The sequence below is a fragment of the Lampetra fluviatilis genome, chromosome 17 (assembly GCF_964198595.1).
Source record: "Lampetra fluviatilis chromosome 17, kcLamFluv1.1, whole genome shotgun sequence".
Taxonomy (NCBI): domain Eukaryota; kingdom Metazoa; phylum Chordata; class Hyperoartia; order Petromyzontiformes; family Petromyzontidae; genus Lampetra; species Lampetra fluviatilis.
This window is the reverse complement of record NC_136291.1, coordinates 13,433,010-13,453,565: the sequence shown is the minus strand read 5'-3', so window position 1 is coordinate 13,453,565 and position 20,556 is coordinate 13,433,010. Positions and strand designations below refer to the sequence as shown.

Genomic DNA, 20,556 nt, shown 5'->3' with positions numbered 1-20,556 from the left:
AAAGAAGAAGTTTCATTGTATGTAATGGCAGAGATTAGGGATTAATAAAGTACTATCACAACCACAATCATATAAACATAAATCTATGCATTGATTTATATGAAGACAAGTCCAGATATTGTAGCCAATGTTTAGAAAATTGTTGTTTTTATTTACACAGCATAGCAATTTTTATACCAATATATTGGGGGGACATTTTGAGCATATTTTAATAATGGGGGGGATGTGGTCCCCCCCTCCCCCAATATATATTATAATTACGGCCTTGTTTGAAACCATTGTTGGGGTTTGACAGCAGCACGACGACGACGGGGTGTGTTTTCATTTGTTTATTGTCGGGGGCCGCACTGAAAAGGCCACCAGGGGCCGCTGGCGGCCCGCGAGCCTCCCAATGAAGATGACTGTCTTCACGTTCGCAGGGACACACGTTTGTGTAGTTTCCAGCTCGTTAGGAGCGCCTAACTCGGTTGTTACCGCCACGAGCGGGTTAATGTTCACGTCTACTATACGCGCCCCGTGTCGTGGTCATTATTTCGTGAGTGAAAACCAAAATGTGAAGAATGCAACGCGCGTTCTGAATTCACGGCGGCCGATATTCGTCGTTGTTTGTTCACTCTCCGATCCAACCCCCATAATGGACGCCACCATCCCCGTGCCGGGACTCGGATCTCAGTTACTTAGATGTTGACGTGTTTGATCTTTAAGCCTCTGCGAGTAGCTATGGTCCATAAGCTTTTTGCTAAACTTGACTTTCTATTTTACCAGGTAAGACCCACTGAGCTGCTATATAGATGGCTCTTCATCAGAAGCAACATGGATATCACAAATGATAGCACAACGAGAAGTGGCTTGTCATGTGGAAATGTCCAGCAGCCAAATACTCTAAACGCGTGATTCTAAATGTGGAGGGAAAATCCAGAGGACCCAGAGACAAATCCATGCGACCTCGGGGAGAGAGAGACACGCAAACTCCCAATTATACAGAATCAATATTTATTAATACTAGAGGAATCTGATGAGCTTGCAAGCTATTTTTCACGGATGTTCAGTAGGGGCACGGGGTAAGAACGCTACAACAACAATAACAAATAATACAAACACACGATAGCAGTTTACAACAGCAGGAGTCGGGGTCGGGATCGAACCCACGCGGTCCCTGCACACCAGGCGAGGTCGTTAACATCTCCTAGCCGCCGTGGCGGCGCCCACAAAGTGGGACGACGTCTCAGGTAATGTTCGTGGGGTTTTACCGCGAGTTAGCAGCGCTACACATGTTATTGTATTTTAATTTATATTTTATCGGCTGCAGTATTTTAGAAACTGCCGTTAATTTCGCGCGCGCCTCCTGCTGCTTTGTGACGTCGTCCGCGCACCTGCTGTTGCATTCTGACGTTACCCGCGCTCCTTGCTGCTGCATTTTGACGTCACCCGCGCGCCTTCTGCTTTATGACGTCACCGGGCGACTTCGCGGCGCTCGCGCCGTCCTCGCGTGACGTCATGTGGGCCTCCTGACTCGTGACGTCACTCCGAGATTTTATTTCGCTTCGAGCAGCGACTGCGAGCTGCGAGTTGCAGGTGACAGCCTCGTCCCTGTGAGCGACGATCCTGAGGGGAGTGGATTGCGTGTGTGGAGTTGCCTGTGTGGAGTTGCGTGTGTGGAGTGGCGTGTGTGGAGTTGCCTGGGTGGAGTGGCATGTGTAGAGTTGCCTGTGTGTGGAGTTGCCTGTGTGGAGTTGCGTGTATGGAGTGGACTGCGTGTGTGGAGTGGCGTGGCGTGTGTGGAGTTGCCTGTGTGGAGTGGCGTGTGTAGAGTTGCCTGTGTGGAGTTGCGTGTATGGAGTGGACTGCGTGTGCGGAGTTGCCTGTGTGGAGTGGCGTGTGTAGAGTTGCCTGTGTGTGGAGTGGCCTGTGTGGAGTTGATTGCGTGTGTAGAGTTGCGTGTTTGTGTAGAGTTGCGTGTTTGTGTAGAGTTGCCTGTGTAGAGTTCATTGCGTGTGTGTATGGAGTTGTTTGTAGAGTTGCCTGTGTGGAGTTGCGTGTGTGTGGAGTTGTTTGTAGACTTTGTGCGCGTGTGGAGTTGCGTGTGTAGAGTTATTGTGCACATAGCCTGGCACAAGCGCCGTGGTGACGTCACCGCCACTTAGTGGCGAATGGCGGCTGCTGTTGTTGTGGAGTCGTGTCTGTGTGTGGATGGGGCGAAACGGGCGCGCTCCAGAAGAGATGGACCGATGTTGGTTGCGGGAGGATGCGGAGCTGATGACCGGCACTGTATCAGCAGTGTCTAGAGCGGCCTCTGCGACACTTCACGTGGCCTCAAAGTGCACCTAGCCTGGCACAAGTGCCGTCGTGACATCATCGCCACTTAGTGGCGACCGCCAGCCGTTGCTGTGTTGGGGGGTGCCGCCGCTGCTCCGTGAGCGTTGCCTGCACCTTGATGCTGCTGCTGCGTGCGGTGAGGAGGACCGTGCGGTGTGGAGAGTGTGGATCGTCTCGTCTCGAGGACGCAGAAAGGAGGAGGAGACGGGGGGTGGAGGCTTTGGAGCTGCTCGGCAGCCCAGGCTCGAGCCGCTCCGTTGCTTTCACAGACACGTGAGCGGCTCAGCCGTCGTTCTGCTCGGGCCCAACTCATTGTTAAGAGCCGGCTCACCCGAGCTGTCGCTGTCACTCGGAATCGAAATCTTTATTGATCCGGGTGAAATCCGATGAGCTATGAAGCTCCAAAATGGGACCTTTTTGCCAGCATTAAGTATGAAAAAATAAGAATAGATTTTTTTTTTACCGAGAAAGGTTTTACCCTTTCTGGCAATGGAACAGGTGTTAAGATGTTCAAACACCAATTAGAAACCTTTTGCAAGGAATCAAGTCTGCATTAATCACACGTACTTGTGGTTTTTACTGTTCGCCTTTTCGCGTTCTCTGGTCTGACACTGGTGAGACTAGACTCTAAAGAAGGCTGTCTCTGGTGTAGGCCAATTAGTTTCAAAGACAATGCATATGTAGGGGTGTTAGAGAGAGAGCCCGTTATGCATGGCAGCTTATGGCAAACAAACACAGTGGGCGGGGCTACGTGAGTGCACGGGGAGGTGCTCTCTACGACGTCCGCGCCAGGCACCCCGGGGGGGCCCCACCCCTCAGCGGGGGGTTGGGTATAAAAGGGGATGTATCGGAGGGCTCGGGGTTCTTGTTAAGCTAACCAGTGAAGACTGAAGACGTCTTAGCTAGAGCCCTGGACTCCCCTGGTTCGCCGTCCTTATCAGGGCCGAACAGGACCGAGCCAGCGGCGTGGTCCCGAGATCCAGAGCCGGTGCTCTTGTCAGCGCTGGTCTGGGACTCAGGGTACCGGGCCCGACTTACCAGTGTCGGGCCAGATAGCCTCCCCTAGCCCGTTAGAGGAGGACTAGGAGGCAGGCTAGGAAGTAGCTAGCGCGTGTATCCCCAGCTAGCCGGGTGAGGGGGCCGACACCCCCTCTAGTGTTGTATGCCAGAACCGTGCTGTGTGAATAAAACCCGTGTGCCTCCAACTCCGGCGTCCAAGAGTCGTGAACTCTATTACATCTGGTGTCAGAAGTAAAGATCTACGAACATGGACTCTATTACACATATATCAGAGCCTGTACAGTTTAATTTTGACTTAACGTTTGTAGTGAGTCCAACTGAGTCGCAGATGTTGTCTTGGGAGCAACACTATTCAATAAGTCAACATAACATAACCTACACTTGGGTGTTGAATGCTCATCTAGCCGCGCGACGGCAGAACTATACACGGTTCGCTATCCCGGCCCGGGCCACAAGCTGGGTCCTGGACCGCGTGGCTAGAGGCTTCTTTTACCCAATGTGGATCTTCATCGCCAGCAACACGAAGAACCCCGGAGCCCCTCACGGGGCCCCCGTTATATCGGCTTGGGCTGGGACTGGCTCCGCCCCTCACCCCGCTCACCTTCTAGATCTCTTGAGCTCTTTCCCGAAGGCTCCCCGAGAGCTCTTTTATACCATGTGACCGCCCAGCGGCCTCCGTCCACCGGTGGCCCTCCTCAAATATCCGGTCACGTGTTGGCAGGTCAACCAGCGTATCATGCCCCAATGTAACCCTGGCTGGCTGACACTCCCTCTCGCTCCCTCACCGGGAGCTCGCACCGCACACTGTACGTGGTGCCTCCGTGCTGACCAGCCCCGCTAGGGCTGGTACTACGCCCAGTAAGTGGGCTACACATAATGCCAACACATCCGCCATGGCTTCGTAAGCCCGGCACCACACAGTGACAATCACAGTCACTACATCACCCCCCCCGCCGTAGCTTCCAGCCGTCTCGGATGCCAACCCCCTCCCCGCAAGTAAGCAACCGACGTACAATTATACAGAACAAACAAGTGTGCTCCAACAATAACAACACAATAAATTACCCAAACCCAACTGTACAATATATACACGGAGAGATAAAAGAAAAGATGAACCCAACAATTGCGTCGTACAAGATCCCCACAACATCTCCCACTCACATCGTGTAACAACGCCCGTGAGCTCGATGGCGAGCAGGATCGGCCAAATACTCGCCACGACTTATGCGAGCGCGACAGCCCATGACGGTGTGGGAGTGTGCAATGCGTGGGGATCACGCAAATCGAGTCTTTGAACGAGTCCGTAACGCTGGTCCTCCAGGCAAATTGGGCTCGACCGCCCTGGAAGGCCCGGGGGGAACAAGAAATCGACCCGACGAAGCTGGCTCCTCACGAAGAGCAGTAGGCCGGGTCGCCGGGTCGCTGGGTCCTTCACGTCCAGAGCACGTGAGGCCGACACGAGCGACTGCGTGCGAGGCATCAATCGCGAGGCGCCTGGGGGTGGAACAGAAACACTCACCTGAGGATCTGTGTCGGCAGACGCACGCCCCAGCTCGTCGGGCACACCCGACGCTCGGCCCCTGCGATATAGAGATGATACAAACTCACGAGGCGCGATAAACGGCTTCAGACGAGAGGGGTGTACAAACCAGCTCCGCTTACCGAACCGAATCTGGACACACTGCGGCCGCATGATTCGAACCACATCAACCGGCCCCCTCCATGGTTGCAGCAATTTGGGAAATGTGCCGACTGGCACCTGCGGATAATGCAACCAGGCCCTGTCCCCCGGTGACCAATCGCACAGGGAAACACAGGCGCCTTTGAGCCTCTCGTTAGCCAACTATTTGGCACGAGAGTTAACATTGCCAGCTTCCCGCGCCTTGGAAAGTTTGGCGAGAGTGAACCGAATTGAATCAGATATTTTGGACACCTTCGGGGTGGGCGCGGCTTGTAACTGCACATCGATGGGAGGATCATACTCCCATACATAAAAAAGGGAGAGTAGCCGGTGGACGCATAAGGGGCCTTCCTATAAGTGACAAGAACCGCAGGAATATGCAAATCATAGTCGACCTGTGACACGCTAACCAAGTGACTCAACATGGAGGTCAGAGTCCGGTGTAGGCGTTCGACCATGCCATCCGTTTGCAGGTGGTACGGCAACGTGCGTACCTTTTTCATCCCCAGCAAATTGCACACGTCACACAGCAGCTTGGACGATTTTTTTTGCCTTGATCCGTCAAGAGGCGCTCGGGGGCACCCTTATCCAGAACATCGCTATTGAGGAATGCCTCGGTAATAGTCACCGCCGATTGATTCGGGAGCGGCCAGGGCATAGGCCAGCGTGAGAAATACTCAATGCCCACAAGCAAGTACCTATTTCCACGCGCGGAAGCAGGAAACATTCCGAGAATATCGAGCGCAACAATTTCATTTACACGCAACACTTGGATGGATTTAAACGGAGGGCAACAGGATCTCGCTGGCGGCTTCCGCTGGGCACTTTGCACGCAGCCCTTAAGCAGATCCTCGACGTCGGAGGCCATGGCTGGCCAATAAAAATCCAATTTAAGAGTGGCCCATGTCTTTTGCACTCCGAGGTGCAACAACCGTTTATGCACAGCCCAAACAACTTCGCCACGCAGGGCAGTAGGGACAACAATAGCATAACAGTGCAATCCTCTGGCCCAGTACATGAGCAGGCCACCCCGCAGGACGAACGAGGCGACACCCCGCGGAGCCGTGCCATCGGCGGTCTACTCGACACGCCGGCACAACTTAAGGAGGGACGCCGGCATTCCCCACACCTCGTAGTCCAACCCCAAAATCTCATCCCATGCAGCAGAGACGTCGCCCGTCCCTGCCATCGTGTCCGCGGCAGACGCAACGAGAGGGGATGGGGAGGGCGAGCCGGCCAGTCGACAACGACCCGAACCCGAAAAACAAGCACACTCCACGCCCACTGGCAATCGTGATAGGGCATCGGCGTTGATATGGCGAGAACCCTTACGATACGTGACATTGAACGAACTATCCTACAGGATTGCGAGTCAGCGTGACAATTGACCAGAAGGCTGATCCACACGCAGCGCGTACTGGAGCGCCGCGTGATCGAAGCGCACCTTGAAATGTCGCCCGTACAAGTACGGCCGATATTGTTGCACAAAAACGACAATGGCGAATAGCTCCCGGCGCGTTACGCAGTACTGCTGCTCGGCCTGAGACAGCACTCTGCTGTCATACGCGACCACGTGCTCCACGCCATTAACAACTTGGGATAACACCGCACCAATGCCGGTATTACTGGTGTCCGTGTCCAAAACGAACGGCAACGAAAAGTCGGGATAACGCAGGGGAGGGGCGTTACGAATAGAGTGGAACGCAGCTTTCTCCCAATGAAATTTTTGTCCCTTAACTGTCAAGGCGTGGAGAGGTTTTGCTATAGATGCGAACCCCACTACAAATCGTCGATAATAAGAGCAAAGCGGATAAAACTGCACACCTCGCTGGCCGAGGTGGGGGTCGACCACATCTGAACGCGATTCCCGATTCGCTGACTATATGGCCCAAGTACTGAACAGATTTTTGGAGTAGGTGACATTTTTTGGGGCTTGAATTTAAGGTCGGCCGCACGCATCTTAACGAAAACAGCCCGCAGGCGATCCAAATGCTCATCGAACGTGCGACCGAAAACAATGACGTCATCCAAGTAGATTAGGCACGAATTCCACTGGAGGCCCGCCAAAACCAATTCGCTGAAAGGTGGCCGGCGTGGAGTGGAGCCCCATTGGAAGCCGGTTAAACTCGAAATACCCCTGTGGTGTTCGAAAAGCCGCCTTGGGCCTTGAGGCCTCGTCAAGCGGCAACTGCCAAAAGCGCGACAAAAGGTCAAGGGTGGAAAAGCACTGCGCGCCCGCCAGAGCGTCCAATGAATCGTCCATACGAAGAAAGGGGTATGCATCCGTAACAGAAACCTTGTTAAGCTTGCGGAAATCGACACAAAACCACAAACTGCCATTGTGCTTCTTAACTAGGACGATTGGAGCACCCCATGGACTGGTGGATGGCGAGATGATATCTGCGGCCAACATCTCATCAACCGCCGCCTGAACGTGTTAATTCTTGGCTGGACTCGGGCAGTAAGGATTCTGCTGAATGGGGGCGGCATTTCCCGTGTCGATATGGTGGCTCAAAAGGGACGTGCGATCGATATCGAATTTACTTTTACTAAAAATGTCCGAAAACTCCCGCAGAAGCGCTCTCAGATTCCCCATTTGTCCCATGGACAAATCGCCGTATTCCGAGCAGAGCCTATCCATCCAGCCCTCATTCCGAGGTCCATGAGCCCGAACACTGACCCCGACATTTCCCACGACATTCGCCTCCGGACATGCCGGAACCCTCCTGAATGACCGTAGTGTCCGACCCGGCATTAAGGACTTGGATAAATGGTGCCTGGTCCCGGGAGACCAGCGTCTGAGCCGCTACGAGTGACATCCCCCGACTAAGCTTATTTGAGGGACCCAACACAATACTGTCCCCCACAGCGCGCGCATCGAGCGGTTTACGCAATCGAAGGGGCACCAAAATTTGCGCGCCGTTCGGCACGCAAGCGCTTGCACCGTGGCGTTAGCAGAATACATGCGGGTCGGAGATGGGAGAAATGCCATTCGCCGTCCCGACGGCAATTCCAAACAGCCCTGGTCCATACAAATCTTCAGAGGCATTTTGCCGAGAAAATCAGTCCCCAGAATAGCCAGGGCCGTAGAAACCAAAACATGGCCCGACAATGTGACATCGCCAATGTGCAACGCAACAGCAATCCGATCGATTATCCCGAATGATCCGTCGTTGGCGGCGAAACACGGAGCATCCAACGGCTCCAAAGTCTGACACCGGGGGGGGCAAAATATTGTAAATGAGGTCGGAAATAATGGTTGAAGACGCGCCGGTGTCAACAAGCATGCGAATTTCAACCCCCTCAATGAACCCAAGCACAGCCAACGACCCCGCGGTTGCCGCAACCACTCGATGTGCCAGCTCCGACCACTGATCCGGTGCATGTTCGCGCGTCGTGAACATGCACCGACTCCCCCCGAAACTGTGTGCGACCCCTATGCAAATCGGACCCCACCGATGGGTGAAGTGAACCCCGGGGCCGAGTGTGAGGTGTGCCGCGACACGCCTTAGAGAGCTGGGAGTCGTGGGAAGGTGAATGTCCGAGGGGCTGCCGGCGAGGAACCCGGCAGCCCCATTGAACGTGCCCCGGTAGGTCGCAGTTGTAGCAGGTGACCAGTCCACTGCTGGACTGGGACGATGCAGACCTCGCCCGCCGCTGGTTGTCCCGCCGCCGATCGCCGTCACTCCGACGATCGCCGCTCCGCTGATGCAGCGAGCACGCGGGAGCAGGCTTCTCGTTGCAGGGTCTGCTACGCCTGTATGCACCTGGCGATCTTGAGCGAAGACACCTCCCCATCCTCGGCGGGGAGCACAGTATGGAGGTCTTTGGCGAGTCCCAACATCTTCTCAAGGACCAAGGCGTCAAGGCTGTTGTCCATTTTCGGGAACGTGGCCTTCGCCAGCGCCAAGAGCGCACTTCGGTAGGCCAGAGCCGACTCACCATCCTCTTTCCGGCTCACGGCGAACTTCTGGCGGCTGTTCAGCGGAGGCTTGAAAACTGCGGCCATTTGGTCAAACACCTACATGAGGGTGGACCTCTCGGACAGCGGAATGGCAAGGAACGCCGCCAAGGCATCATCGTCGAGGGCGGTGGGCAGCGGCGATTGCGTTGCCGCCTTCTGTGAAATGGCGGCTGAGTCGCCCCGTCCGGACAACTCCGCCGCTCCCTCTTTCACCGTCGAGGGCAGGGACCGCATCTCAATGAGGAGCGAGGACGCCGCTTGGAGGAGGTCAACTAGATGGCTGTGCGCGTCCCTGACGAGCTCCTCCGACAAAGGCGAGGTGCCGCGCGCCCCGACTGCACTCTATGCCGGCAGCGTCTCCGCTCCATCCTCGGCGGCCGTGGGTGGAATCAGCTCCTCATCGTCTTCGTCGTCCGACGCCTGTACACGAACTCTGCGACGTGTAGACATGACTTGTCTACCGCTAGCTACAGTTTAGCAAGTTGGCCACTTCCGACACCAGTTGTTGTGAGTCCAACTGAGTTGCAGACTTTGTCTTGGGAGCAACACTATTTATTCAATAAGTCAATATAACATAACCTACACTTGGGTGTTGAATGCCCATCTAGCCACGCTACGGCAGAACTCGACACGGTTCGCTATTCCGGCCCAGACCACAAGCTTGGTGCTGGACCGCATGGCTAGAAGCTTCTTTTATCCGACATGGATCACCAGCAACAAGAAGAACCCTGAGTCCCTCACGGGGCCCCTCGTTATATCGGGCTGGGCTGGGGCTGGCTCCGCCCCTCGCTCCGCCCACCTTCTAGATCTCTCGAGCTCTTTCCCGAAGGCTCCCCGAGAGCTCTTTTATACCACGTGACCGCCCAGCAGCCCCTGTCCCTCGGTGGCCCCCCTCCAATATCATCCAGTCACGTGTCGGCAGGTCAACCAGCGTATCATGCCCCAACGTAACCCTGGCTGGCTGACACTCCCTCTCGCTCCCTCACTGGGAGCCCGCACCGCACACTGTACGTGGTGCCTCCGCGCTGACCAGCGCTCACCCAAGCCCCGCTAGGGCTGGTACTACGCCCAGTAAATTATGGAATGCCAATACGCTCACCAAGCTTAAAAGCCAGGTTACAGTCTACATTATAGAATGCCAGGAAGCTCACCGAGGTTAAGAGCCAGGCGCCAGTCTACATTACAGACTGCCAGTACACTCACCCAGCTTAATAACAATTACTACAGTCTACACTATAGACTGCCAGTATACTCACCAAACTTGATAACCAGGCTATAGTCTATACTATAGACTGCCAGTACACTCACTCCGATTAAGAACCAGGCTACAGTCTACATGAATGTCTTTTTTATTATTTCATTTTTATAATTTTTTATTTTTATTCACTTTTTATTATTATTTTTCTATCAACGTGACTTTACCGAAAGAACCAAAGAATATGAATTCCTGCAGTCACGAAAGTTTTAAGTCTAAATTTAACCAGGTTACAGTCTACATCTGTGTTTTTGTGTTTTTTATATATTTTTTATTCACTCTATTTTTATTATTATTTTTATATCTACATGACTTTACAGAAAGAACCAAAGAACATGTACAGTTTGTTGGCATGTTTACAGCAAGTACGTGTGGTTAATGCAGACTGGATTCCTTGCAAAAGGTTTCTATTTGGTGTTTGAACATCTTAACACCTGTTTCATTGCCAGAAAGGGTAAAACATATTCTTATTTTTTTATAAGCTATTACGCTCTTTTTCTAGTAGCTTCGGTGAGAGGAGAGAGCCGCTGTTATTGGGGCTGGATTGCTGAGTGGTGCTGTCTCCACTCAATTCTGGCTCTGCTCGCATTTTCCAGCAGCAGTTATTGCTGCACGACCTTGCCATGCAAGAGCAAGTCCCCTGATATCTCTCGAGCTTTCTTTTGTTTCTCGAGATAAGCAGGGTTGGAGTCTGGAAAGTAAAAAAGTACATAGTTGCATAAGCAACTATGCCTTGCTGATAAGTGTCTAAATACCACAGGAAGTGTTGCACAATTCTCAGTGGAACTGCAGTATTAACCTGTAAAGTAAAGTTCTCTGCTATATCATTGATCCCTCTTACATGGTCTTCTTCTTGTGATGCATTTGCTTGTTGAGACAGTGTTTTTTGCCATGACACAGGAATGTAATCGGGACTTTGTGTTTTTGTTTGTTTGTAATACATTCTGTAGTTTGGAAAAATCAATGGCACGAGGTGAAAAATTATACCACTAAAATTATATACCAGAGCATATGTTCATAATGTTATTTTCTAACTGCAAATGCATTTATGAGGCAGTGGGTGAGGAGCAGGAGAGAGATTGCAAATGGAGTGAATTTTTATTTGTCAACTGCGAATTGGAAACCCAGTGCACGTCACGTTTGTGTTAGCACAAGCATATGTTGAACTTCTTTCGCACCATACCCAGCCAACTGCGCTAATCGGAGGTGTGGGGAAGGACAACAAATTAAACACAAAAATCTGTTCTAAAGAAATGAGTTTTCAATATAGATTTCAAAGTGCATAGCTCCAGTTGCTTTTTAATATCAGAAATAATAGCATTTCAAGCCGCCACATGCATCTGAAAGTGCACAATGCAGTGACCGTCTTTATTCGATGGTTAGCCAAAAGCCGCTGCTGCGAGGATGACCAAAGTTTGCATGTTGGTTTATGCTCCTTGACGAGATCAGCAAGGTATTGTGGTTCATATGTTGAAAGTTGTGGTTCATTTGTGGCAGGATATATATGACATGCATCCTTTCTCAAACTACAGAGAATCGGCTAGCCATTTCAACCCACTCGGGGTAGTGAACAACAGTCCTGCTCTCGCAGGATGATGCATGCGAGTGGTACAGAATCTGAGACACTTGACCCTTGCACCCATAAACCATCTATCGTCAATTGTGCAACCATGGTTGGCGATACGCTAATACCATCAAGCTGTAGGGTAGCCCAATTCCTATTGGAAATTATAAATCCCGAATGTTGCCCATGAGGTTGCTTGAACAAATATGCATTGGGTGGTTAATATCGACACAATTGTAATTTTAAAGGTTAAATGCATCTCCCCGATACATCAGAATCAAAAAATATTTATTTATACTGGAGGAATCCGATGAGCTATGAAACTCCCTTTCACAGATGTCCAGTTGGGGCGGGTAAGAACGTTAACAACAACAAACAGTACATACACATGATAGTAATGAAAAGTACAGTATAAGAAAGGTAAACAAATCACCAAACACATACAAATAAAACTAAACCATCCTACCAGGCATAATATATATCACTCAAGTAATTGGGCCCTTAGCCTAACATGCAGTTGATATTTGGACAGTTTCCTAAGTTAATTGTTTCACGAAAAAATAACATTCAGTAAAAATGCTAAGTTTTTTTTCTGTCACAGGGGTAGAACGAAAATCGTTAAACAAGCTATCAGATGTAATTGCTGATGCATTCGTTTGACTCTAATGGCACAAGCGTGTGGGGGCATGCGTGAACAGTGATCACTAGCATTGTCAAACGCCAAACCGGTAACCACTTTCATAAGTCAGAACCGGTGACCGCTGTTATAATCTGTTACTGGTTATGAAAATCAGAACCAGAAACGTTTTCAATAGAATTGTGGTAATAAATGCATCGATTGGCAACGCGAACACCTGAACGACACGGAAGGCCCAAAAGGGTGGGCGACGGACGTGGAAGCGCTTGTGCGCTAGCGGCCAATTACTGCACACGCCAACACAATGGAGAGAGAGGGGGAGGGGGGGTCTGATACACATGATAGACAAAAGAACGAAAATGCCCATGTTTATACCAATGCTGGCTGAACATTGGTATAAACATGGGCATTTTCGTTCTTTTGTCTATCATGTGTATCAGACCCCCCCTCCCCCTCTCTCTCCATTGTGTTGGCGTGTGCAGTAATTGGCCGCTTGCGCACAAGCGCTTCCACGTCCGTCGCCCACCCTTTTGGCCTCGCCCCCCCCCCCGCCCCCCCCTCCCTCCCGATACGTTCCATTCATTGGCTACCATAGTCTGATGAGCTCCCCCTAAGTTTGTACCCATCATCATTTTCGTCCTTTTGTCTATCATGTGTATTAGACCTCCCCTCCTCCTCTCTGCCCATTGTGTTGGCGGGTGCAGTGGCTGGCCGCTTGCGCACAATCGCTCCATTGTGTTGGCGTGTGCAGTAATTGGCCGCTTGCGCACAAGCGCTTCCACGTCCATCGCCCACCCTTTTGGCCTCGCCCCCCCTCCCTCCCGATACGTTCCTTTCATTGGCTACCATAGTCTGATGAGCTCCCCCCTCCCTCTCCCTCCCCCCTCAACTCGCTTTTAAGGGATTACATCTTGAATCATTGCCTCACTTGATACAGCTAATCTGGCTGTGACGGTCCCACCTGATGACGGAGACTTGTGTTGCCTCCGAAACGTCGTGATTTTTGTTTTTATTTTATTTTACTTTCTACGTGACTTTACCGAAAAAACCTAAGAAGATGATTCCTTGCAGTCACGAAAGCTTCAAATCTAGAATGAAAAAATATGGTTGACTAAACATTGGGATCAAAGCAACCTCTGCAAACTCCTCATGGGCAATTATCAGCTTAGACTGAATTCCTGTAGAAAATTTGACTGCATTTACTGCAGTTAATTGGATTTGCCATTAGCAACAAATAAAATTAAACAACTTGAATACTACAAATCAAAGGTATCATAGGAGATGTAAGTTTGCTACGCTAATTTCCAAGACCACGGCTGGTTTTCTTGGTTATCGTAGCTCTGAATGGCAGCTATCCGCTGTCAATGATTGATGGTTTTTACCCAATTTGGGTCAAAAGTCGCTGTCAAATCTAGCGTGGGGCTCACCTGCAGCACAGCATGTGCTCAATACTGGGCAAACTCTGGGGTGAGGTGCCCTGTATATTCTCAATCAAAACCCCATTATTTCCATGAAGGCCAAATTTAACCCACATACAGCTTGTAATTTTATTTTTGAGTGTTAAAAAAAATGTATTTTAAGGTATGAAGTAGCTTTAAAAAATATACCACAACTTACTTGGTCTGATAAAATTTAAAGCCCATTCACAATCCAGTGCTTTTGGAACCAGAAGTCATGAAAGAGTTCGGATCTTGCAATTCGTGGAGGAAATGTGTGCAGATCTCTCCAAAATAAAATTCATATAGTCCAGTAATTGTGTAGAGGAGAGATATACGCGGTGCGTGCAGTTAAGTGGGTGCAACTGAGGACAAACAGGTGTGCGTGTTGCAACATGAGGTTTGCACCGGAGAAGCGGGTGCAAACGAGGTCGAACAGGTGGGAACGTTGAGGCTGGAGGTTGGCGTCGGGGTGATGATAAGGGATTAATGAGGACACAGGTGCCGGGCAGGCGGCAGCTTAAGGGGAAGGAACGTGAGGACTCGGAATGAGCAGGGGGATATAAGCTGGAGTGTGCGTGCGCGGAGTTGAGTTGCCCGGAAACCAAGAGTGAAGACATCTCGCCGCTGCCGCTCAAGCCGTCAACAAAGCCTCAACCCTCACCGTCGCCGGGCGGGTGTTGGGTGAACCCCCCCACCCGGGACAGACGGGTGAGCGGGTATGAGGCAACATAAGTGAGGGCAGCGGTGGAGATGCAGAGTTCTAAGAGCTGCTGTGTGCAGAGTCGCTGAGTGCGGAGTTGCTGTGTGCAGAGCCGCTGAGTACGGATTTGCTGTGCGCAAAGTTGCCGAGTGCGGAGTTGCTGTGTGCAGAGTGGCTGAGTGCAGGATAGGTGAGGTGCAGAATAGGTGAGAGCGGAGAGAAGTCAAGTGTATGTGACAGTAAAGATAGATATAGTAGTGCCTACAACTTGCGCGTGAACAGGAGTAATAAAGTGTAAGCAGGTGACTTGTTACTACGTGTCGGTGTGAGTAATCTTTGAAGACACTACAATTGGACCAACGCGGATGAAGAGGAGGGAGTTCTCAGCTCTGCCTTTCGCTTTATGACACAGAGAGCCAACGATAGTGTGTGTTGGAATGTTTTTGGAAAATTGAACTTGACGATGAAATCCAATGCTGTTGAAAAATGTAAATCTCCAGGCCAGGCAGTTGAAATATTGGGGTGAGTTTATCATATCCACCTTAACCTGTCTAGCCATTTATACTGTTAATGGAGTGGAAGCTCTGGTTTGTGGTGGGGTAAAGTGTGGGTACGCCCACCTTTTCCGAGTCGTCTCTCGCGGAGGCCCAGCCTAGCAGCGGCGTGAGTGAGCAACGAGTGCACGATACCACCACGTGGTAATTTAGGCCACCGTGCTGTTCGCATGTGCCAATGGGGGCGTTCATCACTAAATACAGTCAACCACCAATTATCCGGCGGCTTCGGGGGGAAGAGGGGCGTCGGAGTTTCAAAAACGCTGGATAATCACATTATTTTAAATAGCCTGTGTTTGCACATTATTGCATAACATGTTTTAGGTGTTGTGTTTTTAAAAAAATGTGTTTACTCTGAAATTGGCATAAATAATCATACAAATAGACAAAAATAAATATCCTGTATCAAGGTACTGTATTTACTGTACCGTACTTACCACTTTCATCTTGAAGACTCTGCATGGCGTGATGTACTGTACCTACTATGCTGTTTCAACAACATGATGGGTCCAAAGGCTGTACCAGTCACTGGACTGGTACAGCCTTTGGAGCGGTTTTGCTGGATAGGTCCAGGACCGCCGGATACATTTGGAAGCTGGATAATCACGTGCCCGATCATAGAAGATCGATTGTATTCCATTGGAAACGGTTACCGATTACTGACTTTGAGAACTGGCAATTTATTGCGAAAATGGTTACCGGTTTGCTGGCTATTGTTTAAACAACCCTGATTTTTATATTGTCTGCGAAGCATGCGTCGTGCAAGTCGTAGCAAAGCAACGTTTAGTTCTCAGAACAGAATAAGCCGAATTGAGTGAACAAACATTTGATACGCTGGTTGTTTATGTGTGTGCAGTCATTGTTGGCCAGTCTGAGACCAGCACCTCACAACGCTTTGGGACCCACCCCCCCACCTGGGTTAATTAGGGTGGTGGTGACCCCAGGTTTCAAATTCAGCAATGCAGCATGGACACCTTGATGCTGCGGCCCCTAGGCCACACGGCCCCATAGGCCACACGGCCACCTGACAGCCTCGCTGAGTCTCAATACCTTTTTTTTCGGAGAGTCCTGCCGTTTTGTTTGAAATTTAGTTTTGCAGTAGTGCACATATTGCTAAGTTTCCCAATGAGATAATTTGCGAGAAGTTTTTAAAATAATGCCAGTTTCAACTGTGACGTCAGCACAGAATGGCCTGCTGTCCTTCAAATGACATCCCGGGATCTTTGATGTCCACTGCAAAGCAGAAAATGTCTATTTTAGTCTTAATGCACACCGCAGTAATAATCAGGGCGGCCTGTTGGATTTGAACTGCGAACCTTCGCCACGAGCAGCGAACGAGCTACCACCGTGCCGTGCCGCTACATTTGTGGCACTAATGGTGCATTGCATCACCCAGGTTTCAGTGTAAAAAAACAGTGGTCAATCTCAGAAGGCTTGTGGTGAAACCATTGGTTACAAAGATATCACGCTGGCATGGTCATGATTTACTGGCGTGGTTTCTCCCCGGGTGTGTGCGCGTCTGTGTGTGCGCAGTACTGCTCGTGATGGCGGGTTCCCTGAGTGGACGAGTGTGCATCGTGACGGGCGCGTCTCGCGGCATCGGCAAAGGCATCGCCCTGCAGCTGGCGGAGGCAGGGGCCACGGTCTACATCACGGGGCGCAACCAGGAGACGCTGCGGCAGGCCGCCGAGGAGGTGATGGCGATGCCTCGGTCGCGAGTGGCTGACCGTTGCTTTGTTTGGCATCGTGGCATCATGTCCTGCAGGCAGTGATGATGACATTGTTTACATCGACATGTGTTTACTTGTGTAGTGTTCTTCACGGAGGCACATACTAGAACTTGGAGACAACACATTTATTGTACTGCCCTAACAGGGCTACTACTTTAACATAACAACGGGTTCTATATCTAGGTGATAACTACCACTATTAACTAGACCACAACGGGGTAACTACATAACCGGGTCATTCAGTCACACACTGCCTGACCCACGATGCTGAGCGTAAAGACCGAAGACCGAGGACCAAGGATCGAAGAAACGTAGCACCGACGGGTTCCATTCTAACAGCCACGATTGATCTCGGGACCTCTGCTTTATGCTACCGAGTGTGGCCTCGCTCCGCCCTCAGCCACGCCCCCTTCTGGATCTCACCAGAAGGTTCTCGACCGAGTATCACGTGTCCCTCAAGCCACCCTTTGGGCCCCCTCGCTACCCTGTCCCGGTCACTTGCCCTCTTGGGGTCACCCAGACTGTCACGTCCTCACATGCCCTCTCTCTGACCGCCATCCGAACCATGCCCTCTAGGGCCCGCTTCCATGCTATACCTACTGGTATGGCATGGTGCCAAAGAGAGGCCCAAGACACACAGTTCCACTCTTGTGACAGTAGCTGGCGCTATACGCCATAGTGACTCCATTTACGTCACTACACCTGCAGTGGAACTTATCTTCATTGAAGTGGGTGGGTGTGTAGTGCTCTTCGAGGATAAGCAAATTTGCAGTGGAAAAGGTTTGTGAAATTAGCTCCTAGTCCACAAAACTAATCGAGGATAAACTCAGGGGTGTTTGACGGTACGGTGTGTGTTGGCTGGCATGGGGGTGGGGTGTGTGGTGGCACGGCGCGTGTTTGCCATTGGCTTTGTCCCACTCTCCGTGTCTCTGGCAGGTGGAAGCACGTGGTGGACGCTGCGTCCCCGTGTCCTGTGACTCCACCAAGGAGGAGGAAGTGCGAGCGCTGTTTGAGCGCGTGCGGCGCGAGCAGAAGGGCCGACTTGACATCTTGGTCAACAACGCGTACGCCGGCGTCAAAGTGAGTGCCCAAGAGTTGTGATGCAAATTCTTAGCCAAATGCAAACCTACAACTTTCCATACTCGTTTATGTAATTTACTTGTTGAGCCTCATTTGGCGTAAATGAACACTAACAAAAGTATTAGTCTCATATGTAGATTGTCTTTGTTGCATTTCCCGTCCCAAATGTGAATGCCAAAGACGATTTTCAGCGGCATTGGAAAGCCATTTTGGGAGCAGCCTGCCACAGACTGGGATGACATCAACAACACTGGTCTGAGGTGTGTATACCATTCCAACTCTGTGCTTTAAATATTACAATGCTCTTATTATTGTAGCCGGGCAGATCAGAGCTAGCAGTGCTGAGGTGCTAGGTTCGAATCAGATCAGCTGACTGGGGGATTTTGGAAGGCCTTAGCGGAGAGAGAGTTGTCAATGGTTGGTTTAAGAAGCAATGAAGGCATGCACGTGACTCGGCAGTAGCTGGGGCGAGTGAAGGGTATGATAAAACAAGCACCACCACTCATAGGTTAGAGCACGATTATCCCTGCTATGTAAAACCGAAACATTTTACAATAACTGAGTACATTTATTTAGTTTCGTTGTGTGGTACTAAATAAACTATTCTACTGGGTTTGCATGGATGCAACGAACAATACGTTTGTAACGGGTTCCGGAGACACTTGTAGAGGTAACTCCTTTATTACAATACAACACTCCAACAGTCCTGATACTCTGTTACAGCCTAGGTACACAGCCTAGGTACACAGCCTAGATACTCTACTCTGGCTACGCTCTGGAACTCGCCCTCACAAGGTCGTAGAGTCGGGAGTTCCAGAGTCCCACCACTGGCTCTCACAACATCCCAGGGTCTTCAGATGGCTGGTCGTGGGTCTTGGGTCTTGAGTTACAACTGGCCCCGATCGTCTAGGGAGCTCCCCTTTTTATGCCTAGTCCAACGAGGGGTGGGGCCATGTGCGCCACCAGACATCCCACAGAGCACACACAGCCCCCCCCGTTGGCGGCGCCAAAAGGCTTAAGCGCCTGGGAACCCAACGCTTGGCGCCCAGAGGCTTAAGCGTCTGGACCCCCTGGGAACCCAGCGCCTGGCGCCCAGAGGCTTAAACTTCTGGACCCGCCCGGGAACCCAGAGCCCCCAGCAGCCCCTCCCTTCTTATGTCACTACACGTTAAACTGTTTTTAAGTAGTGTAGAGGTGTGTGTACACAGCGTTAGCATGTGTAATTGTGTAGTTGGTTTGCTTCGGAGCAGCATTACATTTGTAAATCGTTGGGGCCGACTGGCCAATTGCCATTGTCAGAAGAGATGCGTTACAGTTCCCTGCTGTTTAGGCCATGGCTCGTGGGCAAATATGGTGGTGTGGCAATGACGGTGCCACAATTCAGTGCAACATGCCGACTGCACAGCGAACAGCTTGACTGGAGGAGAGCCTGGACTGAATTCAGTGCACCACTGCCTCATCGGGCTCACACAAACCTATTTTTTACCAAAAATTTGATTTTACCAGGTAAGGCTCAATGAGCTATATAGCTTTTTTCAGAAGCAACCTGACCACAAATGATAGATAAACGAAGTGGCTTATCGTGAGGAAATTTATAGCAACTAAATACCCTAAACGTACATTTCTAAATGTGGAGGGGAAAAACCGAAGGACCCGGAGAAAAATCCACGAAACCACAGGGAGAACATGCAAGCTCCAAATATACAGGCGTCAGGGTCGGGAAGGAACCTACGACCTCCTGCATACCAGGCGAGGTAGTTTACATCTCGGCCACTGCACCGCCAATTTTGAAGAACTTCCAGATGCCGACAGATAGGACCCAGCATGCATGTACCCCCTGTTTACATATGGTTTCTAGAAACCAGTTTAGGGTTTGCTCGTATTGAGCCAATGCTGCAGAGGTTATGTGTTCCCAATGGGCCTTGTGGCTGATGAGATGTGTAAAATAGGTACAAACGTGAAGTAGGCGTATTGTCTGCTTATTCGTTTTATTACTTATGTAATGGTTCGACAGAGGCGCACACACTCGTGCGAAGGCAACACTTATTTATTTAACACAACTGCAACAACTGCAACACACCCTTCACATAAGGTAGTGACCACCGTCCTACTCTCGCTAACACTCGGGTACTATGATAATTGTTTTTTTACCCTTCTATCTGGCAAAAAAACTGACACCTTTTTTTACAAGGAGTCATGTTTGCATAGACCACAATACCTGCAGCCATAATGCAAACAAAAAAACATAACTCTGATAATATATGCACTGTCCTTGAAGTTGATTGGTTCACACCCGAGACAGCTTTCCTTAGAGCCTAGTCTCACATGGGTTGGACCAGATGACACCACAGGCCAGAATGAGTCATTTGGATACTCGGGTACTACTTGGCGTGGCCAAGCCAGGAGGGCTTCTGCTTGGCCACGATGACTGGAGGCTTCTTTCTTCAGATTCATCATTAGACGTCTTCATTCCAGGCACGAACAGCCCAGCTCTCTGTGTTGAGCCGGCTTATAAGCCCCCCTGGCGTGGCTGGCCACACCCTGGCCACGTCCCCCTTCTCGAACCCACGATAGAAGGCTCCACTCCCCGACCACGTGACCCCCAGGGTCCCCTGG

General features: G+C 50.8%; 1 protein-coding gene across 1 annotated transcript in view; it reads left to right on the top strand.

The window, feature by feature from the left end:
* Positions 1-1,520: 1,520 nt before the first annotated feature.
* Positions 1,521-20,556, top strand: part of DHRS1 (dehydrogenase/reductase 1) — a 30,636-nt gene continuing 11,600 nt past the window's right edge. The window contains exons 1-4 of the mRNA XM_078864188.1: positions 1,521-1,575; positions 16,664-16,824; positions 17,797-17,940; positions 18,121-18,200. Coding sequence (XP_078720314.1) covers positions 16,675-16,824; positions 17,797-17,940; positions 18,121-18,200 — 374 coding nt within the window. The 5' untranslated portion in view covers positions 1,521-1,575; positions 16,664-16,674. The remainder of the gene's footprint in view (positions 1,576-16,663; positions 16,825-17,796; positions 17,941-18,120; positions 18,201-20,556) is intronic.